This window comes from Eleginops maclovinus, chromosome 4 (genome assembly GCF_036324505.1).
Source record: "Eleginops maclovinus isolate JMC-PN-2008 ecotype Puerto Natales chromosome 4, JC_Emac_rtc_rv5, whole genome shotgun sequence".
Taxonomy (NCBI): Eukaryota; Metazoa; Chordata; class Actinopteri; order Perciformes; family Eleginopidae; genus Eleginops; species Eleginops maclovinus.
In genome coordinates this window covers 36667529-36693973 of record NC_086352.1, presented here as the reverse complement: position 1 = coordinate 36693973, position 26445 = coordinate 36667529, and the positions used below count along the sequence as shown (strand labels likewise).

The 26445-nt window shown below is 43.2% G+C and overlaps 3 protein-coding genes across 3 annotated transcripts; 1 reads left to right on the top strand and 2 right to left on the bottom strand.

Moving 5' to 3' along the window:
• Positions 1-1988: 1988 nt before the first annotated feature.
• On the bottom strand, positions 1989-15726 carry ubap1lb (ubiquitin associated protein 1-like b). The gene is made up of 6 exons (XM_063880700.1): positions 15685-15726; positions 11521-11626; positions 9676-10239; positions 6924-7100; positions 5859-5960; positions 1989-5760 (listed from the first exon to the last, which is right to left on the bottom strand). The coding sequence occupies exons 2-6, from the start codon at positions 11623-11625 to the stop codon at positions 5626-5628; spliced, it is 1083 nt and encodes a 360-aa protein (XP_063736770.1). The 5' UTR covers position 11626; positions 15685-15726; the 3' UTR covers positions 1989-5625.
• kbtbd13a (kelch repeat and BTB domain containing 13a) lies at positions 3336-5756 on the top strand. Its single transcript, XM_063880699.1, has one exon. The coding sequence runs from the start codon at positions 3509-3511 to the stop codon at positions 4973-4975; it is 1467 nt and encodes a 488-aa protein (XP_063736769.1). The 5' UTR covers positions 3336-3508; the 3' UTR covers positions 4976-5756.
• Positions 15727-17087: 1361 nt separating the features above from the next.
• pdcd7 (programmed cell death 7) lies at positions 17088-21040 on the bottom strand. Its single transcript, XM_063880556.1, has 5 exons — positions 19927-21040; positions 19060-19198; positions 18613-18843; positions 18408-18495; positions 17088-17322 (listed from the first exon to the last, which is right to left on the bottom strand). Exons 1-5 carry the CDS (start codon positions 20938-20940, stop codon positions 17196-17198), a joined length of 1599 nt encoding a protein of 532 aa, XP_063736626.1. The 5' UTR covers positions 20941-21040; the 3' UTR covers positions 17088-17195.
• Between the last annotated feature and the right edge of the window lie 5405 nt (positions 21041-26445).

The window sequence follows — 26445 nt, the reverse complement described above, 5'->3', positions numbered from 1 at the left end:
TTAGAACTGTATCAGATTGATACAGTTCACCCCTCACAGCACATGATCGGTCCATTCCGGACAGTGTTTGCTTTTCAAGTGATTTGAGACAGATCAGCAGGGCGACAGGGAACGGAGAAGTACCAGAGTTGGAGCTGCTGGTCTGCTGTGAGAGAAAAGGACCAGGGAAAGAGAAGACAGCCAGAGACGGAGACTAAAGACTTGGTTCAACGTCTGTTACAGATAATTAAAGTATACAACTTATGCAATATATGGAATTTATAATATAATATATATAACATGTTAGGCCTACACATCATCACTTAGCATATCACTATTCAAACATGTTGAAAAGAAGTTTAAGAAACCCCACACAACTCAGAATCACTGAAATGTTATTTCTCTTATTGAAATGAATGTGCCTCCCGGGTCACATCTTGTTGGTTCCATGGTCTCTCTTGGCCCTCCTACTGGCTACTGGGATACGCTTCATTAAGCGGTAACCAAATGTATCTGGAAGGGGAAATGTTGGAGAGCCTCAACTTCACAGCAGGTTGGATGGGGGCCTAGCAGTACCTCGTTTCAGAGTGTATTATTGGTCTCTCACCCTCAGACCTCTGGTTAAATTGTTCGATCCTCAGGTGGCAGTCTCCTGCCGCACGATGGAGGAGAGAATGGTGCACCCTTGGTCTCTGACAGACGTGTCATTTGCTAACATGTCTTTTAGACAATGTCTATTACGGTTTGGAATGATCATACCTGAGCTGTTTCGGGTCTGGTGTGCAGTAGGAAAGTTAAGTAATGTTTCTTGCAGATGGCACCTTTATTCCCCTATTTTTAATAATAGAGATTTGCTGACAGGAGGTAAGCCGATCACTTTTCTCCTTTTTTAGGCAACATTTTTTATCTACATTGTCTACGCTCTTTCCAAGACATACAGAAGAAATGTCCCAGTTTGGGATAAATAAAGTATTTCTGATTCTGACTCTGATTAACTTCCTGGCTCATCCTTCTTCTTTTAGCTTCAGCTTAGAGCGGCTGTGAAGCACATGGTATAACATGGCAATACCCGTTGCCCATACATCCGCTCCATGAGTTATTCATCATCACTAACAGAGGTCATAGGGGCAGGATGTCCCCCCCTATGTCAGTATATCATGGAGGCCTCTTACAAACCATTGTTAATAGAAAAAGTATGGAGGAGGGACTTCTCAGGACTTGTGCAACGTTTTGATTGGAGCTCAGGGTGGACCAATATTAAAACGGCTTCAAGGAATCCTGATCATCAACAGATTCATTTAAATGTTGTGGACAGGACTCACCTGACCCCTCGCTAACTGTATTTTATGAAGGTTATTGATGATGCCTCATGTTCCTTGTGCCCATTAAAGGCCCTGGACACATTTATTCATATGTTCTTTATGCACATGCTAGCGGTGTTAGTGTGGAGGTGCCTGCGAGCATATCAGCTCTGGGTGACAGTTCTTCCCTTCAGAATCCTAAATATCAAAAACACTGGAAGCCTCCACACGATTTTCTCCATTAAGCAATGGGTTTGAACTTTGATTGATGTTGTCCATATGGAACTGTTAACAGCCTGTATCATTGGGTGAAAGAGGATAGTGAGAGTGTGTGAGTGTGTGAGTGGGGGCTTGCAGCGGCTGGGGTATTGAAAAGTCCGCTCCTTTTTCTCGCTTAGTTTTTGCGTCTGTATATGTAATTCAATGCTACTCGTGCCTATTGATCCAGCCCACTGGGGTCCTACGGAGGGTGGTTTTATTTTAATTTGATTTATTCTTCCGCTTATGATGTTTGTGTTTGTTTTGTAAGGGATTGTATCAGAATCATAATCAGGAAGTTAGTCCCACAGCTGGGAAATTGTATGTATTTATATGTTTTGTACCATATTGTTCTGTGTTTCTGCCTTAAATAAAATTTAAAAATGGATCAGAAAAAAAAGAAAACCCTTTGAATTGTTGGCTTTATTTGATACATTTAAAAAAAACATAGAAGTAGAGGAACTAAGGCTCCTTAAATTTGATAAACCCCTATACCCATGTTTTTTCCTTCCTTTGATACAACTCGTTTTTGGAGCCAATGGTTGTAAAAAAATATATTTTAATTAAGTTATATTTTGGGTTGATGTTTGGATACTCCTCTTGACTGAACAAAGTGGAAATATAGGAGTCTAATCATGTGTATCTCTAGAGAAGCATATTTAATGGCAGGTAAGTTAGAGTGATCATCGACATGTAATATATTTGAACCGATATTATCTATTGTAACTTTATTAAAAATAATTGAATCAAATGACCACATTTAAACCCCCCCAAAAATATTTTGCCTATTTGTGCTGAATGAAATAATTTGAATAAACTACTTAAATTATGTCCTGTTGTGCTCTATTGTTTAACAGTGGAAATGATTGTGCTGGTATAAAAAATGACCTCACCTTATTGTGAGACTCAGGCAGTCACAAACAACTCTGTAACCTCTAATAGATACATGGATGTTTACAGATGATGAATTTCAGAGATAAGACAGACAACTTGAGAAACAGCATGATGAGATTCTCTTTCCTGTGAAACAACAGAGCCCACGTTACTACACACTGAATTAGAAAAGGTGGACCTTAGGAACGTGACAGGAAATGGAAGCACATCAGTGGTTTCTACATCCAGCAAATATGAGGCATCATGAGGTTCCCTTTCTTTGTGTTCCCCTGATCCAAGTCAGTCCAGCATCCTCCCTATGAGCTCCACCTGCTGCACAATAACATGAACCATATCATAGACATAACAGTTTTAAATGTGAATTGATGTGTAACACATGTTTGTAGTTTACTATTATTTAGAAACAGTGTATCTATTTCCAAATGTGTCCACTAGAGGGCACTGTTTCATTTTTAACTTAACATTTATGGACATGTTGTTAACACAGATATTAAGTTGGTATAAATAATGGAAATCGAGTATTTGGAATGAAATCTATTGTCCCATTGTTTAGCCATGGTAGTATTAGCAGCAGTGTACTATACAGCGAGGACATGATGTATAGTTTTCTCATGCGTTTTCTCTCTGTATTCTGCTTTAAGCTCACTGGTACTCCAGTAAAGGTTGCAGGGCCAAAGTGGAAAGTTACTTTAGGAGTACGCTCCTGCGTGTTCTGCACTTATGTGCTCAGTGAAAGAGTGGCATGCTACCTATGTGAGCCAGAGAACAGCCTATTGTTACGCTGTAACTCTTCCTGCTGCTCAAGGACAAATGTGCAGCTGTCCCACATACAAAGAGCAATATGACTCATCACACATTCACAGCTCCCTGCTCCTCTTTCTCCTCTGGCAGCGTGTCATCATTATGTACTTGAGGTGTGCTATGTATAGTCTGTTCAGAGCCGCCTGTCAGCTCACTGTGCTGGATCGGAGCTGCTCAGCCTCACTGGCAGTCCAAGCAGAAACACCACCCACAGGCAGGGTTTTCATCTGGCTGAGAGCCTTCTTGTAGTGAGTGTGTGGTTCAGCTGGGATGTGATGAAGACCCACAGCAGGGAGGAGATGGAGTCCAGCAGCTGTCCAGCCCACTGTCTGAGGGTCAGTGTTTGTGACAGCTCCTTCATTGTGGATAAACTTCTTCTGGCTGAGAAGTGTGAGTACTTCAGAGCCTTGTTCCAGTCCGGCATGAGAGAGTGCCAGCAGGAGCACATCCAGCTGCAGGGGGTGGGCGCTCCAGGCTTCCTGCTCATGCTGAGGGTCCTGAGCGGGGAGCGCCCCCTGCTGAGCGCCGACCAGATCGTGGAAGCCATCGAGTGTACGGCTTTCCTGCAGGTGCCGGTTCTCACCGAGCACTTGATCAATACGGTGAACTCTGAGAACTGCCTGCTCATGTTCCACACAGCGGCCACATTCGGGGTGAGGGAGCTGGCCAACTGCTCCGCCATGTTCATCAGAGACATGTACTCCGAGCTGGAGCAGGATGTGCACACCTTACCGGACACGCTGGTGGAGCACATCCAGTCACTGCTCCCCAGCAGCTACATGGCCGTGTGCAGCCACTCCCCGAGCACGGAGCAGCTGCAGGACCGGCAGAGGACCGTGTGCTTCCTGGACGAGGACAGCAGGGAGTGGAAGGTGCTGACTCATCTCCCTGTGACCACCAGCACCACCATGGCAGGCGTGGCAGTCCTGGACAACAAACTTTACATCATTGGTGGGGTGCATGATCTGAGCAAGAAGGTGGTGGAGTGTGGCTTCTGTTACAGCCCTGCAGCCAACACTTGGACCACCTTTTGCGCCCCCCAGCAGCTGCGCTACAACCTGACTCTGATCGGACACCAGGGCTGCCTGTATGCCCTGGGAGGAGAGCACAACAAGAAGGCCCTGTCCTCTGTGGAGAGGTTCAGGGTGGATACAGGGAGCTGGGGGTTTGCTTCCCCTCTCCCCTGCCCGGCAGCCCAGGTGGTGTCTGCTGTAGCCATGAGCAGGCTCTTCATCTGTCTGTGGAGAGGTAAGGGGGCCACAGATATTCACGAGTACGTGTCGGAGCGCGATCAGTGGCTCCTGGTCACCACACTCACCAGGGAGCACAGCTACGCTCTGTACATGGTGGCCCACAGGGACAACCTGTATGTGATGCGCAACGGGCCCTGTGATGACTTCCTGCTGTGTGTGATGGACTGCTACAGCCTGAGCTCCGGCCAGTGGACAGCTGTGTGCGGTCACTACGGGAACAGCAAGGGCTCCCTTCTCACCGCCGTGGTGAGAGGAGACTCTGTGTTCACCCTGAGCCGCCACGTCACCACAGAGTACACTGTGGAGGATCACAAATGGAGAGTGAAGCGTGAGATGAAAGGGTTCGGTAGGATTGGATCCATATACACATTTCTGATGAAGCTTCCCAAAGCCACCGTCTCCCCTGTGGGAAACTCTCCAGATGTGACTCAGAAACGAGCCCTCAGAGCCTGTTCCAGAATCTACTCACAATGCTCAAATAGCAACTAATACAGCTCTTATTTTCACTGCTTTGGTTCTAACATAATCCAAATAGGCAAGACCTCCGTCACAGAGGGATGGATTTCCTGCTTTGTCCTTCACAGTGTTCCCATCCACCGCTGGTTAACTGTTTGTGTATTGGAGTGGTGATAACTCAGAAAATGATTTGGCAGTTTGAAAATGCCTGAAATAAGATCTGTGGGTGTGGAGATTGGAGTTATGCTTCAATAGCCAGCTGGTTAGACAACATGTATTATCAGTCTGTGGGAAGTAGAGAGAAGCAGGAAGAAAATAAAGATTTCAATTCACAATAGCATTCATGCTGTCAGGAATGATAATCAGAAAATAAACAATTTCTTTAAAAAGCAATCACAATACAAACTACTCAGATCACATGAGAATACGTTCACATGTTCACATAATAAACACAGGACTGAAAGGCTGCAATATGGGAACATCATCGTCATCATCATCATCACCATCATCATCATCATCATCATCATCATCATCATCATCATCATCATCATCTTACAGTGTAATGCAGTAAATATACTTTTGGACCACCCAGCTCCAGGTATAATATTGTGGGATATTTGTTCCTGCAATCGAGATCAGATTTTTGTCACGCTGAGATATGAAAAGTGTGTGTAGATCTTCAGTCATGCCACACGATTCATTAGCTCCTCCAGGGCGCGCTCCCGGTGGTTGTCATGGACCAGCAACACCTCTTTGATGGCGTTCTGCTGGAAGCCCATCTCGTTGAACTGACTCAGCAGATGCAGGAACTCCTCGGCCTCCAGAGGGAGACAACATTATGTTTTATATACCATTTCCTCAATAAATCTTTCTCTAAGGAAGGAGTGTGTGTGGTGTTCTCATCTGCAGGGTTTACCTTTGTTTCAGAGTTCTGAAACATCTCCAGAGCTTCTTCCACCAGACTCTTATCATATCCCTGCTGACCCAGGTGGTCACAGGCCAGCAGGTAGCTCAGGATCTGCACAAACACACACAAACATAAACAAACACACACACACACACACACACACACACACACACACACACACACACACACACACACACACACACACACACACACACACACACACACACACACACACACACACACAAAGTTATAACATTTCACTAATAACTATTTGAAGTTGAATTTAAATTCCAGAGACCTGCATTGCACATGTTACATCAGTATAAGTATAATCAGGAAAATGAACTGCAGGTATAAAATGTCCTCTGTGATTCTAATGATATTATATGTATATCATTAGATAATAATTATAAATTAAGTAATGCCATTATTATTATTATGCTTTATCATAATCAATGACTAATGATTATTATCATCATTAAATAATCCAACATATTATTATTATATTTTATTATATAATATCATCTACTGTTTTGTACTCGAATATAATATAATATATACATTATATTACTATTGTATTGGTTGATTGATGGTTTGTTTTGTAAAACATATGCAATATGAGCATAAAGCAATATGAAAAGGACAGCCAGTGTCTCCAGGAGTGTGTCCCCTCCCCACCCTGCATGGTGTTTAGTGGTTTACTTTGAGCAGACGTGAGGGGGGTCATGGGAAAATACAGAGTGCCCTGTGGAAACTCTGACGGCTATTTTTACTCCGGCTTAACAAGGCTTAGTATACTGTGTTTTGGTTTCCTTCCCATGGGCGGCGTGTACCTATTTTCTGCTGTAAAAAAAACTGAAGAGACTACCTGTAAAAGGTGTATAAATATATAAAGAAATATAAAGAAAAATGTGAAGTTATGTGTGTGTCTGACTTACACAGGTCATACTCAGGTCACAGGTCCAACTGGTCTATCCACTCCTGAACCAATGGAGGAGATACAGCTAACACACGCTAACCAGATTCAGCATCTGCTGTCAGACCAGGAAGGAGTGATATGTGACAGTGACTGACCTGATCTGGGGTCTGCCGGCCCGTCCTCTGCAGGGCCATGATGGCGGTACGGAGGGGGTAACCCCGGGCAGTGACGGCCCCCAGCAGCTCCCTCTCCTCCAGGCTCAGAGCTGACAGCAGGTCTGCAGATGAGTCCCACCCAGGAGAGGATCCTCTGCAGGAGTCTGGACTGACATGCTGAAAACAACACTGTGTAGTGAGTGGCAGAGCATGTGTGTGTGTGTGTGTGTGTGTGTGTGTGTGTGTGTGTGTGTGTGTGTGTGTGTGTGTGTGTGTGTGTGTGTGTGTGTGTGTGTGTGTGTGTGTGTGTGTGTGTGTGTGTGTGTGTGTGTGTGTGTGTGTGTGTGTGTGTGTGTGTGTGTGCAGACAGGATGCAGCAGCTCTACCCACTCTCACTGGCAGTGATTCTGTGTTAGGGTTACAGATGAGACGCAGCTTTGCTGGGAAAGACATTTTTAGAGGACTTCCTCCTGCTAATCCTAATGAACCTCCTACACCCGGCTGGACTCAGGAGCATACTTTACACGGCCTACTTTTAGACTACAGATCCAAAAAGATTTGGGAAATGTGAAATGGATGGATTTCCCCTTCCAGTGTGGACATTCGTCTTAGAATTAAAGGACATTTAAAGACGGACTTGGATGTCAGTCTACTTGCTGTGTTATACAGAGAGGGGGGGTGCTCCTGCAGACTAACCATACTGCACATTATCATTAGCGCTCTCATAAGACTGTTTTTTTGAGCTAACATCATTCTCATTAAAACACAGGTGTGTTTAGTTCTTGATTGTTGTTTTTTACAGTGATATGACAGGAATATTATTCTGCGTTGTGCAGCACAATAGATGCAAGACGAATGAGATGATGTTATGCTCAGTGGCAAAGCTACAATGATGCCTTATTGTTACCAATCGATGATTAACTATGTGTAATGTAGACGCTGTCACTGATGAACACAGAGAATCACATGACTGTACCTCCTCCTCCACAGGAGCTGTTCTGTGAAATGCTCAACATATCATATTTAATAGAAATGGATTCAAATATTGATATTTGGTTTGAAGATTTACCCAACCTATTATGAGCAGTGTGGAGGTCTGGGGCCCTGCTCAATGGCACCTTGGCCCGGCCAAAAAAAATAAGCTAAGCTAAGCAAATAGATAAGAGCCTCCCATTGGATAATTACTGCATGGGTGATTATGTTTCAGCGGGCAACAAGTTATTGAACCCTAACTGATGCAGTGAGTAGCTTCTCATTTGTTAAACAGTCCTGTGGAAAGACATATCCTGTGGTCGTGGAAAAGATGTTAATCTGTTTCAGAAGGGTCACATTATTGGCATGCATCAAGCAGAGAAAACATCTAAGGAGATTGCTGAAACTACTAAAATGGGGTTAAGAACTGTCCAACGCATTATTAAAAACTGGAAGGACAGTGGGGAACCTTCATCTTCCAGGAAGGAATGTGGTCGGAAAAAAATCTTGAATGATCGTGATCGGCGATCACATAAACGTTTTGGTGAAATCAAATGGTAGAAAAACGACAGTAGAACTCACAGCTATGTTTAACAGTGAAGGTAAGAGCATTTCCACACACACAATGCGGAGGGAACTCAGGGGACTGGGACTAAACAGCTGTGTAGCCGTAAGAAAAGCACTTGTCAGTGAGGCTAATCGGAAAAAACGGCTTCAATTTGCTAGGGGTGAAAAACAGATTGGACTCTGGAGCAATGGAAGAAGGTCATGTGGTCTGATGAGTCCAGATTTAGGTTTCAAGGTTTTATTGGTCATATGCACAGAATATACAACGTATATGTTGGCAATGAAAATCTTATGTCTTATTTACCCTGTTCCAGAGTGATGGCGCATCAGGGTAAGTAGAGGGGCGGCTGAAGTGATGCACCCATCATGCCTAGTGCCTACTGTACAAGCCTGTGGGGGCAGTGCTATGATCTGGGGTTGCTGCAGTTGGGAAGGACCAGGTTATTCCATCAATGGACTTTTTCTTCCCTGATGTCACGGGCATGTTCCAAGATGACAATGCAGGATCCATCGGGCTCAAATTGTGAAAGAGTGGTTCAGGGAGCATGAGACATCATTTCACACATGGATTGGCCCCCACAGAGTCCAGACCTGAACCTGATTGAGAATCTTTGGAATGTGTTGGAGAAGACTTTGGGCAATGGTCTGAATCTCCCGTCGTCAATACAAGATCTTGGCGAAAAATTAATGTAAGACAGAAATAAATGTTGTGACATTGCAGAAGATTGTGGAAACGATGCCACAGCGAATGCGTGCCGTAATCAAAGCTAAAGGCGGTCCAACGAATATTAGAGTGTGTGACCTTTTTTTTGGCCAGGCAGTGTATATATGAATACACACAGACACACAGCTGGGGAAGGGATTCAGCTCACTGACTGTATATGACGGATGATAGGTTGGGACGTGTCACGTGGGCGGGACGTTTCCAGGAGTTCAATGTAAAGCCAGCCCACATTTTCCTTATTACGTCATAAGGACAGCAAATCTGGATCAGCTCGTTTGTACTCCCTTTTTTAGAGATGTGGGTAAGGAGGAAAAGAGAGAGGGTTGTATTTTCTGACACTTTGTGAGTCTCCTTACACACTGGGGACACATACTTATGTATAAAAGACATCAAAAAGTGCATTTTGCATAATAGGGGACCTTTAAAGTAATGCTTACTGTGAATAAAGGTAGAGCTCAAACAATCATGCACATGTTGATGTGCTCTTACCGTGTGCGTGGTCTTGTGGCTGCAGAAGCTGGGCAGGCGGTCCACTGTGTTGGCTCTGGTGGTGGGGGTCCGGTGGCTGTGTGGTTTGCTGTCTGTTTTGGCACCGTGCTGTTTGGCTGTGTCCAGCACTGACAGGGAGTACCGCCGGAGGTTCTTTCTGCGCTGGTGTGGCAGGCTGCTGAGGCATGAGGGGGGGTTCAGGAGGTCAGGGATGAAGGCCTTCTGTGCTCTCTTCTGACCCCTCCCACATGGAGCAGCACAACACCCTCCAACAGAGTAGGCTTTTACTGCGCCGCCCTCTCCATCATCCTCGGAGTCTGAGGCGGCCATGTTGCTGCGCAGGAAGTCAGGGTTGAGGCTGTTGGAGCGCGGGCGAGGGTTAGGCTCCCAGAAGTTGGAGCAGTGGTGGTTGGCCAGGCGGCTCTGGTGCGGGCTGCTGAACATCATCCAGTAGGGGGGGCAGGACGGCCGCAGGCGGGATGGAGAGGAGAGCAGAGGACACTGCTGGCTGATGAAGCCGCTCTGCAGCCCAGCCAGCACCCAGTTCTCCAGACTGAACTCATACTGACAGACAGATAGCGTGTTAGACCGCTGCTCAGGAGCTTCTCTACTTACTACCAGAAGCTCCACTTCCTGCACCATCAACCAGACATCATCACAGTACCTCTGATAAAGGCTGAGATGTTTCTGTCTGGACCAAAGTGGTGGACAGACAGAAAGACATGTTATTACCTCTCAACAGCCGAGCTTTAATCTGTTAACAAAGGAAAATGCTGCATCAGCGTGAGCTGCCTGTCTAACATTGATTATATTGGTTTAGATATTTAAAAGTGATCTGGTGGGGAGGGTGCTGGTTTATTTTATTAAAGACATATGTTAGTAATGTCCTTGTAGATATATCTTGTGTGTGTGTGTGTGTGTGTGTGTGTGTGTGTGTGTGTGTGTGTGTGTGCGTGTGCGTGTGCGTGTGCGTGTGCGTGTGCGTGTGCGTGTGCGTGTGTGTGTGCATGTATGTGACAATTGTGTCAAGTGTCCAGCAGTGGCTCAGTAAGTAGTGGCTTGGACTGGGAATCGTAGGGTCGCCGGTTCAAGTCCCCAAACAGACTTGAAATATGCTACTCGGAGAGGTCCCAGTTCACCTCCTAGGCCCTGCTGTGGTGCCTTGAGCAAGGCACCGGACACCTCCAAACCACCCTCCCCATTGCTCCCCAGGCGCTGCACAATAGCTGCCCACTGCTCCCAGTACTAGGATGGGTTAAATGCAGAGGACCAATTTCACTGTGTGTGCTCTGCTGTGTGCATGTATGTGACAATAAAGAGGGTTTCATCCTCCGATTCTTAACTGCTCAATACAACAAATAAGGCAAGACATTAAGATGTATTTATGGATTCAGACCTGAACTTCAATCAGGGACAATAACCTCCACGTTGTCTTCCACTGTCCGGTGCTCAAGGGCACCGCAGCACGGCCCAGGAGGTGAACTGGGACCTCTCCAAGTAGCAGTCCACTTTCCACATTTCAAGTCTGTTCGGGGACTTGAACCGGCAACCCTAAGATTCCCAGTCTAAACCACTACTGACTGAGCCACTGCTGGACACTTAACACAATTCATCATTTTCTCCTTCCTTTGTCTGTGCCCATGGCGTAGCTGTAATCTCCCTTAAGGAGGGGCAGCTTGGGCGCTTTGTTGATGTCAGTTTCTGACCGAACACAAGCTGACCTGAGTGTATGTGTTTGCACATCTTATGTGTAGTGTGTGTGTGTGTTTTCAGTGTGTGTTCAGTGTGTCATACACACACACACACACACACACACACACACACACACACACTGTAAACACGCACCTCTGTGTCTTGCAGTATGCTCAGATAATCAGGGACGGTAACCTCCACGTCCTCTTCCACTTCCTGTGAGGCAAAATGTGGGACCCTCACGGGGACACCGTCCATCCTGAGACACAGACACACACAGACACAGACACACACAGACACACACAGACACACACACACACACACACACACACACACACACACACACACACACACACACACACACACACACACACACACACACACACACACACACACATCAGTTAGCATTAGATTAAGGTAGGGGAGAGTGGGGTAAGATGACTGTGCACATGTGTTGTCTTGTGACCATACATTCAGAAGCAGGCATCATTTCTATCTGGCTGTGAAGGAGAGAAGCACATGGTAAAGTGGTGAATGTGTTTTTTTCACAATAAACCATGTTCTGCTTTCAAAGTACATTTTCAACATGTCAGGTATAATTCCTATTATGTCGAAGTGAATGTACTTTATTTAATTAAAAGATTGAAATGAATGACTCAGCTAGACAGCTTTTTTCCAAAAAGTGGCTATGGGGAAATGTAAGCCAGTGGTTCAAGTTAACCCCCCATGAGGCACTGACGCTAACTTAAGTCTCTGTAGTTTAAAATAATGTTTCTGTGTAGTTTTACAACTGATTTGTTTTTTATGTTTTAAACATTGTAGAAAACTATCATGCCAAGAAAGTCCAAGAGAGAGTGAGGAGCCACTGAGGGCGAGGGAGGGAACTCCATCAGAGCAGTGGCTAAAGACAGAAATACTGACAGGTGAACCCTGCATAGAGACACAAAGAGGAAGGAGGACAGGAAGTGGAAACAGTACAGTGGAGCGGCAGAGCGGAGAGGGTCTTCACTCAGGAGAGAGAAGGAGCTTCAGACCCGATCAAAAAACTGCTCAGTTCCACGGCCGTACTCCAGAGAAATCTGTGAACTGCTTTTGAATCAGCAGACAGAAACACTACTCCTGTACCAAACCACTCAGGTTTAAACCTGAGAAAGTCAATCGGTCAGTTTACCCACGGGTGGCTCAATGTACCCCCGGACTCAGGTCTACTTACCCATTAGAAGGGGCAAGTTAAGCCACAAGACCCCTTTTTTAGAAGTTATATTTTCATGGCCTTTTGTGATAGATGTATTATTCTCATCTTGATTGACAGAAGACATCCTGAAGTAAAGGTTGTTGTTGTCATTTGACTTCTACCTCATTTTCCCTTGCCCAGAGGATGACATAGGTAGAAATTGGCTCATCTCACCCCACTCGCCCCTCAGAAAATAACTGGTTTGGACTGAGTTACAACAAAGGGATGGAGGATTTAATACAGCCTCGTCTGATGAGCAATTTGTTTAAAACATATCATGTTTTTAAAACTAATAAAAAACTAAACTCAACCGTACTGCATCTACCTGAATTACATGTGAACTTTGATCTTTGTGGTCAAATTTGTAAAGTTATAACTGTGAACATCTTTATACTTTTTCATTCTTTTGTACCAAATATTTATGGAGATTTTGTATCAGTTCCCTCAATATTCATAAATGCAAACAGAAAGATTTGATATTATAATTTGTGATTTACATGTAAATGAATCTTTTGACAAAACTATTTTCAATGAACACAAAATAAATATTTCAATTTATGTATGTAAAATAAAATAAAAAACTGGTTAACAAATGTATTTTTAAAGCAATAACATGTTTAATTGTAGTATAAACAATATCAAAATGTATTTATTTTAAAGTATTTTGCAAATTCTATCAAAAACACATTTGGATATTTTTGCATTTATCCATGTGTGGGTTTTTTGATGCTGCCTTTTTTTCATCTCTAGCCAATCAGATGTCGCCTTCCTTTCAAACAATGACATGAGGGTCACCTCATAGGATTTCATGTAATACATCCTGTACAGGTGGGGGCAACGGGACTTTAAGGGACCAGAGCGCTCTCTTGGTGAGACCCACCCTGCACTAAGATTGGTCCTGCCCATATTTGCATTGATTGACAGTTCATCATGCATACACAGGTCCAGCTGTTCCTTTCATTCACAAATAAGATAAAATCATGCAGGTTCACCAAGAACTCCTTCAGCTCAACCCCCAGGGCGCCCTGTCTGTTCTTTGTCCCAGTCCATAATCCAGTACTGCAGTAATATTGGTGTCCTTTCTGATCAAAGCCTCATCTTTAAAAAAAAACATGTTTACTCAATAGTTAAATCCTGCTTTCATCATTCTGGAAGAGTTCTTGAAACAAACTTTTGCTTTCTTCACAAGATGACTGTATATAATATAATACTTTGATTAATTCAGACCTCTTATTGCCCTCGGCCCCTCACACACTCTGAGATCCTCAGATGCTCCTGGACATTTTAAGATTTCAGATACAAATACAGAGCAAGCATTTGCAGTCAGGGCTCCTGGACTCTCAAGAGGACCTGCCAGAAGAGATCAGGACTGAGTACACTGTCTTCTATACACCATGCAGAATCTGAGTTCAAGGATGGCAGATAAAGTCCGATCACAGACAGTTGATGGAGGACCTCTACTCCCTGCGGCTCAGGAGGAAAGCCCACAGGATTATCAAAGACCGGCAGATCTGGCAGGCGGTAGCCTACCGCAGCATCAGGACTAGAACCACCAGACTCAGGGACAGTTTCATCCCACAGGCCATAAGGCTGTTAAACACAATTTTGATTTAGTTTGTTGTTTTATATATTTGTTTGTTCCATTGTAGGAGGAACCTGTGACCCAAGATGTTCATTACACAACCACACTGTAGCTGTGTTTATGACATTAAACGTTTGAACTTAACAGTACATTTAACTCTCTGCACAAAATTAAATCTGAGAAAAGCTTGAAAGCTAAATAAGATGCACTTTCCAGAAAGTGTTATGCTATGAGGAGTGACTGGTGCAGGGGAAGGTTTAGACACATCAACATGTTGCTCTGACCGCCAGTGAACCGCCGTGTGAGGACGTGAACCTGCTCACTGTCCGTCCGTGTGTGGTAATCTCTGCAGGTACTGGCACACGGCGCAGAGCTTATAGCAGTAAGCTCCTCCTGCTGCCCAGGTGACACACACAGAGAGCTAATGCTGCTGGACAAACAGTGGGGAACACACGTGATCCTATACTAGATGTTTTAGTACCACTTTACAATCAGACTACCCTCATAAAGGATTCACAAATGGTTTATAATTAGGTTGTAAACACTTTATTAATCATTAAGAACATTTATAAACCAGTTCTAACATAGATTACATACATCAACACAGGCTCACTATTTGGCATGATGACTAAGCCTTATATTGGCTACCTAGCTTACCTCGTCTTCTTCACTAGCATCCTCGGTATCTGTTGTTCACTGAGTTGATTCTCCCCACCGGTCACAGCTGCACTGTTTATCTCTTATTAATAAATGAATGACAAACTATTCATAAACCCTTTATAAAGCTAGTCTTATTGTAAAGTGGTACCTACCCATGTTTCTTTTGTACTGGTAGGCCTGCAATTGCCATGAAAGAAGATAGCAACATGAAAAAACTGAAAAATTATCAGGTTTTCCTGAAACAACAAAGATTTTAATTGTCAACTATAACATTAGATAATATGCTAAAGAGTCTGAGAAGTCTGCAGAACCACTGACTCTGATGAGATGTTGACGTTTTCTATGAGAAAAGAGATCACTACAGGTTTGGTCAGGTCAGGTTTGCCTTTATTTGACTGTTTCTGAGGTGGTTGGAGTATTACAATCTACAGCCACTGTGCTTTTGTTTGATCATTATTGCATTTTTTATAAAAAATGGTGCTTACTTTTGTTATTCCATAGCTATCTATCTATCTATCTATCTATCTATCTATCTATCTATCTATCTATCTATCTATCTATCTATCTATCTATCTACAACAGTTGTGGTTTGTTTTTTATCAGCTATTTCAGATGCTTTGACTGCCCTCAGGCTGCTAACAGTTTTTAATGGTCACTACCTGTGGATTCCACTCTTGGTAAACTATTGTCTGAGTGACTTTTGTTGAATGGTTGGAGTAATGGGGAGCTTTGGTTATTAAATGTACAGCACTTATCCTTCAAGAGCCTTCCTTACAGTACATTGTAGATTGTATTACCTGGACGATATTTGGATGTTGTAATAAAACAAATGTGTGCTTACCTGTGCTGTGTTGGCGCTGCGGTCCTCAGCAGGGTCCTCTCAGGTTCATCACAGGGAGCAGCAATGAGCAGTACACACACACACAGACGTCACACAGATTACAGGAACCTGCTGTCAACACTGTGATGTCACCCCTCCCTGTCTCCAACACCTCCCTTTTCTCTTGATGCAGGATTCCTAAACCAAATGTGAGGTTCTATAGTATAATAATCAACATTTTGTCTTGACTGTCTTTATATTAAATTCTGAGTGACTATCAGCAGGGCTAGTTTTCTTACACTGCCATCCAGAACAAGACGGCACCCACCCCTCTCACACCAGTTTGGATTAATTATGACATCTGCTGACTCCAGTGCCTACCAGATACTTCAATATTACTTGTTTTTCTTGACTGAAGGGATTAATCCCGCAGTTTCGAGCTTCCTTTCCAAGGAACGTGCTCTGAATAAAATGTAATAATAAATAACCTCTGAAAAACAACTATTCGATGGTGGGTTTGAAGCATCACTGTCAGTATCACTTTCTGCATTGCTTACAGAAATATAATCCCCAAAAGGAATAGCAGAACCAAAGCTTTGCTGTTCATTTGTGATTTAATAAATCATATAAACCGAAAAGAGATTATTAATGAGTGTCTTCAACTCCATCCAGCTCCAGCTCCTGGGAGACAAGCTGCAGCTCTCGGGGGTGGATCAACACCTCAGCTCCTGGATCCTGGACTACCTCATCAACCGTCCACAGTACATGAGGACCAGGGAGTGTCAATCAGACACCATCATCTGCAGTACGGGGGCCCCCCAGGGGACGGTGCTGGCACCATTTCTCTTCACCCTCTACACTGCAGACTTCACCCACAACACGGTGACCTGTCACCTGCAGAAGTTCTCTGACGACTCCGCCATCGTCGGCCTCATCTCCAACGAGGACGACAGGGAGTACCGGGAACTGACGCAGGACTTCATCCTCTGGTGCCAGAGGAACCACCTCCAGCTCAACGCAGGGAGGACCAAGGAGCTGGTAGTTGATTTCAGACTGCGCCAACACCGTATTGTGTATTTTGTAAATTGTGTAATTTTTTTATTATTTGTATCTTGGGTAATATTAAGCTCTTTTTGCTATAACAAATGCAAATGTCCCCTCTGGGGGATGAATAAAGATATTCTGATTCTGATAACTATGAATATTTGAATCTGAATGTGTATTTTATTATGAAACTTTTTTTACAAGTGTGTACACAAGTGATTTTTCTGGTAGAGCTCTGGAGGAACTTTACCAAAACATAATCACTGTCCACTTTTAATTGTATCTGACAGTTATACAGTTTGAAAGCTACTCTTCACATAGGAAAGATATCATTCCTTAGCTCATTGCCTTATTTAAATAAACTGAGAATTTAAACAAACCACTTCAAAATCCTTTATTAACATCTGTAATCATCTACACATTATTTACACGTCATTTACATGTTATTTACTTGTGTCCTGGCTGTGCTGTACAGCTGCAGTGTTCACTCAGTCAGCACTTTGCAGAGCTGAGGCCCAGGATGCGTCAGACGGGCCGTCAGGCAAGATCCAGCTGGGAGGAACCGCAGAACCATCGGGATGATCCGCTGGAACCACAAAAACATCCCACTCCCTCCTGAAAGAAAACACAGCCCCACAAATCAAGTCAGTCATTTCAACAGCAGGGCATGAGTGAACGCAGTCCGAGGCAGCAATGTAGAGACCACTGAACATGATCTTAAAATATATTCAAACATATATTTTAAACATCATTTGGGAATTATTATTTGAATGAATTTCTGCTGCTGCTGCTAGGAGGACGCTGGCATCAGGGATGATCTGTGTTGTGTTGTTGTTGATATCCTGTTTGGCTGTGTGAGCAAAGCTATTGACTCGATATTTTTGAACCATAAGTTATGTCAAAACTGATATTTGCAACGTCAGAGCTGCACATAAAAAACAGCTGTGTATAAGTCATTACACGGTATAACTCAAGGGAAGCTAAATCACTAACAATTAGTTCTTAAAAAATAAGCTGAATGATCATCCAATCAATATTCAAAATGAAACCACTTGCAGACCCTTGATAGTATGACTAGTCACTAATCTTTTATCATTATTCTGAAGATTAATAATTACTGACAGACGCAAATATCACAGAAATGAACAAGTTAACTAAATATCTCAATCTGGTATGACGCTGTGTGGAGAAAAAATATGTGTCAAAGGGCAGCGATATACCTTGTGATCAAATTCTTCTATTAAACAATTCAAAAGATAGTATTGTTAAATATCAGCTTTTCTTTATGCAGACTGGTTTTGGTGGCTCATCCGTACAATTTCATATTCAACAATCCTTTATTTACAGCGCTCTGCTGCCGAAAATTGCCAACTAAACATGAAAAAAAATATCCACTAATGGGAAGAAGACGGTGCTGAACAGCCTGACAGTGGATTACCACGCTGAAGCGACAGCGGCTGTTGAGTAACAATGCTTTCCACTACGTGTATGTACACATAACTTAATGTTTATGTTTATTGTTCTTGAGCATCTCTATTACGGTGCGAGTACAAGGAGAGCATCACAGATAGATATGTAGAATAGAGCGGTTTCTAAAACAAATATCTGTAATTCATCATAGAAATGTATTTATTTATGCGTCCTTTTCGGCTACTGGCATTTTTTTTATACGACAGACTGAAGGGAAGATGGAGATGAACCTGATTTGCAGTAGAGCGTGTAGGGAGCGCTCCGCCTGGGTGTAGTATGCTCTGAAGGGCTGCAGGACACAATCAGCAGGAAGCTCCTCTGAGACACAATCAGGGAAAATAATTATATGTTTAACTCTATAAAAACACACATGTATGTCAGCCGTACTGGTAAACTAAGGACTAAAGAGCCATGGTGGAGGGAGTGAGCGGTTACCTCCAAACAACATGGCGTCCACTCTGCGTTTCCTCTGCAGCTGCTTCTCCCTCTCCTTCTTCAGTTGTTTCTCCTGCTCCCTCCTCCTCTCTTCCTCCTGCTCTCCTTCCAGCATCACCATCAGAGCTTTCTCCTCGGCGGAGTAAATGCCCGTCCTCCTCTTTATCACACACCTCAGCTGCTCCAGTCTGCTGCTGAACGCCTCGTCACAGTCTCGCTCAGTGGAGATCCCTGCCAAAAACACAGCGATACCGATCAGTCTGATGACAGGAAGTCAGTCCATTTTACTCCTTATCCCAGTCAGTTGTGGGGGTGTGGTTCTTCATTTCACTGACACAGCAACTCTAGAAGTTAGCTTTATGCTACAGGTGTGTTACCTGAAGTCACTTCCATACATTGTACAGGGTACCTTGGGACTGGGAATAAGCGGCCTGGCTGATAACCCACCTTTCCTCGAGGCTGCCTCTTTCCTTAGCTTGCGCAGTTTCTCCAAAGATCTCAGAATGTCCTGCATCCTCTTCACATCTGCCTGCTTCTTCCTCACCTCACAGAGAACAGAGTCTGCAGCCAGCTTCAGCTCCCTCTCCTGCAACAGAAACATGTCAACTCAGACCTTTCCGTACTACCTGTGATCTGCACGCAACCAAACGATGTAGTTAACAGATAATCTTGGCTCAATGAACAACATTGAACAACTTTATTCAGACATTAATAGGGAGGATGACTGAATACAAGTGCTGTAAAGTAACTAAGAACATTTACTGTACTTAAGTGCAACTTTGAGATGCCACTTTGTACTTCTACTCCACTACAGATCAGAAGTAAATGGTGTAATTTTACTCCACTTCATTTATTTAATCCCTTAGTTACTTTACAGATCTGAATTAAGGATGGTAAATATAATCAGCCCTTAAATCAGACTTTAGTTCACCTGCAGTAAATTCAGCAGCTACCCTGCAGTATACAAAGCCATTCAAACTAGCTGCACCTTTACCAGCTCTGAGAACACTTTAATGATCAATAATTATAAAACATATCAGAGATATTATTCTGAACTGGACCAATCAAACAATGACTACTTTTACTGTCGCTACTTTAAGTACATTTAGATGAGAGTACTTTCTACTTTTACTTGACTTACAGAATTTTTACTTATGGTACTTCTTCCTCCTCTGCTGATTACTAATTTAGCTCTGTGTCTGCTGTGTTTTAACACCTTTATAAGGTGATGACATGTTTTATTTTAAACATTCTTCTGCCCCCAAACTGAGAACAACTGAATCCAGCTTTGAACCATCAGGCAAATGTGTGTACCTTCTTCTTCTCCTCCACTTCGTGTATCTTCTGCATCCTCCATTTGTCTATGGCTGCCTCCTTCTCAGTGATGAGCTGCTCCCTCTCCCTCTCCTCCACCTGGAGCCGGCTCCTGGCTCTCAGGCGCTGGGCCCTCCTCTTAGCAACACGGGACAGTTTAGCTTTCCAGCTGGCGAAACCCTCACTGTCACTGAGGACTTCGAAACTATCCTGTAGTTCTTTCTTCACATTTAAAGCCAACAAATACGAGTCCGTCCAAACACTCTCATCCTCCAAACTGTTCCTCAGGGTTTCGCAGGACTGTTCCAGCCGGGAGACGAGCTGAGCAGCCGCAGTCAGAGCCTCCCTCAGCCCCGGAGCAGGAGCACAGCTGCGGGGTGAAGGATGCAGCTGGGTCCTGGAAGTTTTCTTTTTTCCTTGTAAGAACCGTCCAAGCCACTGCTGGTCCTGCTTCCTCTGGAGGGCTGCTTCATCCTCAGGCTGTGTTGTTTCTCCCGAATTCCTGTCATGGTCCATACCCTGGAGAAAAAACCGAGCTCCCCTCTCAGAGAAACCCTCGAACTGCAACTGTTTCTGACCGGGGTCATGCCGGGCAGTCTGAGGACAGGCTCCATACTGCTGGGTACCAGTGAATGGTTGAAAGCTTGAAACCCCCCTGCTGCTGTATGTGTTCACCGGGGCGTTGGGGTAGTGTACTGGGGGTGCACAATCGAAAGGAGGCGGGGGGATGGAGGGGTTGAACCCATAAGGAAGGGGCATGCGAGGCCCCCCGAAACCCAGTACTCCTTCAGGAGAGGGCGGGGGTAATTCGCACCTATATCCATACGGGTTACCGTCATACCCCGGTCCCGGTGGCCACAATGGAGCAGTTTGGTCCGGCTGTGTCTGTTGATGAGTCGCGCTGCCCGGCGGAGGTCTGTTAAAGCTGGCGGTGTACGGTGCTTCCAGATAGCCGGCATAATAGGCAGGAGGCTGCGGTGTTTCTGATGAAGCGTGGTGATATGTGTTATCCATGCCGTGAACAATAGTAAACCAAATGTATGCTATCAACAGAGATAAACAGCTACAACTTTAGCTCAACTCTTCACAGGAGCCATGTTTAGGTGACGTCGTGGGTTATTCTTCCTTTTTCCGGCAGCTTTATATCTTTACTATGTTACAGCGCCAACCACCTGACTTTGGTTAAAGTTGGTACTTCCAGCAACGACTCAACATGACTAATACAAATGTTTTTTGGGGGTTTTTTTAACTTCTTTTTATTTTATTTTCACATCAGTCATGCAGTGCATCAAAACAAAATCTTATATGACAAAGTTGAAGAACATACAAAAAGGTCATACAAGGTGGAGATACAACAAAATAGGGGTCCAGTTATTGAGGAATGCTTCTGACTTAAGATGTAAAACTGCAGTGGTATATTCCATGTGATAAACCTCTTGGACTCTATCCCTCCATTGAACTATTGTGGGGGGCTGTGGCTTCAACCAGGAGGCCGTTATGACTTTATTTGCAATTAGCAGAAGTGTCCTTAACAATTTTGTGTGGCTATCTTCCAGGAAGTCCTCAGGTACTATGCCCAATACAAAATGCGTTGGTTCCATCGGCAGGTCTATAGACAAGCACTGCTTTATTTCTCTTTGTATGTTTTTCCAATATTCCAATACTTTTGGGCAATCCCAGAATATATGTGTGGTCCCCTGCAGTGGCGGCTGGTGAACATTTTTTGGGGGGGGGCGCAGTTGGGCGGCACGGTTTAAATAGCACTTTTTTAGAGGTTTAGCTTAAGACAGTTGGTTAGGTGGCTGCGGCCACATTCGTGCTTCTTACATTTTTGTGTGAAGTGCTTTAGATCCTTCATCCCGGTTGTAGTCCAAAGTGTTTCAGTCCCAGGACTTTGAAATAACAGACAAGGGAAACAAAAAAAGGCATTGCTCACTGTACAACCAGCTAACCAATTCCGCTTAGCATACAAGTTTGAGGAGAAAGTCCGAGTGTAGGTTCTCCCGCGATCAGTGGTCGTCTGTTGAATGTTTAAATCCGGACGCTCGGGTCCCAAGTCTTTCAATTTCTTCTTTTCGACATCTGATAGTCGATGAAACGGTGTTTTAAGTAGAGCTTGCACGGAGTTCTCAGCCATCGATGTCGCCATATTCACTCAATCTAAGTTTCAGCTAGCTACGGTGCTGCTCTTTACGCTTGTGGTTAGGGAATGATAACGATGCTGATTCGCCGAAATAGTCCAATCGCGTATCTAAGAATGTCACATTGAACTAAGAAACAATGCCATTGGCTGTGGGCGCAAAGATTTGCGCCCACAGATCTAAGTTTCATCCCCCAATGAAAAGCTATCCTTGCTAAAATGACTGAGAAAAGTATAAGCTCTCCTATAGACTCCCATGTTATCGGCGCCCACGGACGGTAGCCGACCTGCCTATTCTCAGAAAAGGCGAATGGCAATATATTATGTCCGGACACATTTTAGCGGTTCTTGACAGTGGTCTCCCATACACATTTAACCCATAAACACGGTACATTTCTTATTTCAATTATGTTGTATATATAACGTTTTTTAACTCAAAAAGTCAGGGTGGGCGGCGCCCAAGCGCCCACTATTGACGCACCGCCACTGGTCCCCTGGTAAGCCACAACCCCTCCAACACTCAGGCGAAGCACTTGATATAACAAGTGGTGTTCTAAAATACCTCATTCTCAGCTTCCAGCCATATTCCCTCCAACTGGGGCTATTTGTGACTTTATGACCCTGTTCAAATGAAGTTTCCCACTGTGTGTCAGATATTATTGCATTCATCTCCAATTCCCACTTTTCTTTAATATCCAAATTATTCTCTCCCAGATCCTCTTGTAGTGCCTTATATAAATATGATATCATTTGTTTTGTCACTGTTCCCTGTATAGTTGAAATGAAAATATGCTCTATTTTAGATGGTGGGGAACAAAGCTTTCCCCATTCTTTATGTTTCTTTAGATAGTCCCTTATTTGTAAGAACCTAAAAAAGTCTTCATTTGCTAAATCCCACTTTTCTTTAATTTGTTCAAATGACTTTAAGACAGTTCCCTCAAATAGCTGGTCCAAGACTTCTAATCCCTTATCTTTCCATCTTTCAAAACCCCTATCTAGTCTTACTGTATTGAATTCTATATTATTAGCTATGCTTATGGCTCTAGATATGGTCAAAGGTGATTGTATTTTTTTTCTTACAGTAGACCATACTCTCAGAGTATTTTTAACCCATATGTTTGTGAGCTTTTTCACCCTTTCGGTGTCTAAGTTAAGGAATGGGAGTGAGTTCAGTGGAACATCTAGACATTCAGACTGTTCCATTCCTACCCAAACAGTATCCCTTTCTTGAGATACCCAGGAAACAATGGATCGTAATTGGGCTGCCCAGTAATATTGCTTCAGATTAGGTAAATTCAGGCCTCCGTTGATTTTTGTACATAGTAATCTTCTGAGTTTAAGTCTAGGGGGTTTGCTTTGCCATATGAATTTAGAAAACCATTTTTCTATAGTGGTGAAGGTAGCTGAGGGGACAAGAATAGGCAAAGATTGGAAAAGGAAAAGCAGTCTGGGGAGAATGTTCATTCGAATAGTCTCCACTCTTCCCATCAAAGAAAGTGGTAATAATTCCCATTTATAAGATCTGCTTTTATACATTTCATCAACTTCCCATAATTGGCTGTGAACAATTTTGATAGATCTGTAGTTAGAATTATTCCAAGGTATCTGAATCTTTGTGATCAGCGAAAGTGAAGTCGTCCTGTTAGTTGTGTAGGCCACTGTCCCTTTAACATCATAGCCTCAGACTTAGATTTGTTAATCTGATATCCAGAGAGTTCACCGTACTCGTTAAGAGTGTTCATTAGAGCAGGTACAGAAATAGTAGGGTCACTCACATAAGTCAAAAATGTTGTCCGCATATAGTGATATTTTATGTTCTGTATTTCCCATATACATTATCCCTTTTATTTTCTCATTTTGTCTTATGGATGCCGCCAAGGGCTCAATGTTTATGGCAAAAAGTAAGGGACTAAGACAATCTCCCTGCCTCACTCCTCGCTGCAGGTTGAAAAACTCTGAGCAGCATCCATTCACTCTGACTCTTGCTTTAGGCTGTTTATAAATAGTTGTTACCCACCCTATAAATTCTGAATGAAAGCCCATCCCAGACAATGTTTGAAACAAAAACTCCCATTTCACAGTGTCGAAAGCCTTCTGTGCATCAAAGCTTATAAGCATTGACGTCTGTTTATTTGTCTTTGCACAGGTAATTATGTTTAAGGATCTCCTTATATTATTAGCACCCTGTCTGCATGGAATAAACCCTGTTTGGTCTGGCTTAATAAGTGATCCAATATGTCTCTGAACTCTTTGCGCTAAGATGCTTGTTAACAATTTCTGGTCATTACATAACAGGCTAATGGGTCTATATCCTTCACAAAGTGTTGGATCTTTTCCTTCCTTCTGTATCACAGATATGATGGCCTGTGACCAGGTCTCAGGAGGGTTGCCCTCAGAGAGAGCATATCTAAACACTTCAGTTAACACTGGCGCTACGTCATTAATGAAGCACTTATAAAATTCTCCAGGGAGGCCGTCAACTCCTGGGGATTTGCTATTTTTTAATCTCTTTATTGCATTTCTAATTTCTGCATCTGTTACAGGTGATATCATTTGTGATGACGCTTCCTCTGATAGTGTGGGGAGCTTTACATTTTTAAGGAAAGTGTTGGTGTTATCAGTTGTCATTTGCGACCTGGGTTCCTTATATAAATTGTGATAGAATGTTGCAAATGCCTCTACCACTTCTTTGGGGTGTGATACTGTTTTACCATTTGTTGGATGGACTACTTTGGCGACCGTTCGGTTAGCCTGGGCTTTGCAGAGTTGAAAAGCTAAAAGACGGCTAGCTCTGTTTCCACTCTCATAATACAAATGTATTTTTGATATTCTACTACGCTTATAAAAAAAAAACATATTACAGTACATAATTACAGATAACCTTTGCTTTAATGAATTCAATTGACTTTATTCAAAAGTATAATTTACTCACTATTATTAAGGCTTTCCAATGAGCCGTGTGGCCTATTTAAATCACATAAACGTAGAGGGACACAAACAAACCTATTTACGTGTGTACCTTGAACATGACGCTAACACTTTTTCACTTTTGAGAATTAGTTGTATAAATGTAATTTCTAGAAGACAGGGTTGATGGCTTAATGTAGCTGCAAAGTCGTCATGTCTTTGTCATACACTTAGCACAAGGTTGGGTCAAATGACCAGTAGGCTACTGTGTCAGTGTGTGACAAAACAAAGAATGTGTGTTGTATAAGAATATTTGGAACGGAATCAGCTGTTATCTGTAATGATACCCAGCCCACCTAAAATGTTTTAAAGTCCACCCAAATTAAAAATGTAAAAAATAAAAAAGGGCATTCACGTCTCATGCTCCTTTTTGAAGAATAACGTTTTCAAAAACAAAATATTTCACTTAATTGTAATCTGTTATGGTATTTATAATACTTTGATTGATTGATTGATATATTTTTCATATTAGTGTTAGTTGTGCCCCCTCCGCTTACCAAGACCACAAAGTTCTATTCGATCTAGCATATTGAAGTTGCTCTCAAAGTGCACCAGATGCATGCAATTCACACAAAAAACCCGGGAAGGAACTGATAATCCATACTGAGGTGCAGTGGCGGCTCCTGACAAATTTCTCAGGGGGGGCAAAAGTTGTGATGATGGCTAAGATGACCCATTCAATGGGTAAAATAATAATAAATAAAAGTCAGATAGCCAGCTTTACAGTGTCACATCTCATTGTTTAATTTGGTTTTCAACCACTAGATGCAACCCCAGACATAAAATATACAATACATTTGGTTCCACAATAAAACACACATTAACAGATAGTTTGTCATCTAATAGTTTGCCCTTGAAATCACTTTTAGCACAGTCTACAATTTATAGCCATCATGGATGCCATAGCAATAATCAAATCAAATTATACTATAATCAAAACTGTAATTAATCAAAATTTTCCAGAACATATTCCATTTACCACTATACAGTTTACAGGTTTAGTAAAGGTATAGAAAACCAACAGACCCAACAGGCATGACGTGCATGCTGCTGATTCTGTGAAACTGAATCATTTACTGAAAGGGGCGTGTTCAAAAAAATCACGCATCAGTGCGTAACTGCGTATGACGAAATCACGTTAGGGCAAGCCCCCCCGGAGCCCATAGAAATGCATTGTATCGTTCGATTTTTGAAAAAACGAGTCTCAACATGTAAGTCTATGAGAGCGCCTGGGGCGATTTTCAATCTGACTGATATCGCCCCAAGGGGGCGGGGCTACTGGTTGGACAGTGACATCCAGGCTGCTGATTGTCGCAGCGATATTCAGGCTGCTGTTTGGACTATACTATTAAGACTTAGACCGGCAAAATAAACTCTTTTCTCTCTTTTTTTTTTTTTTTTTTTTTTTTCGT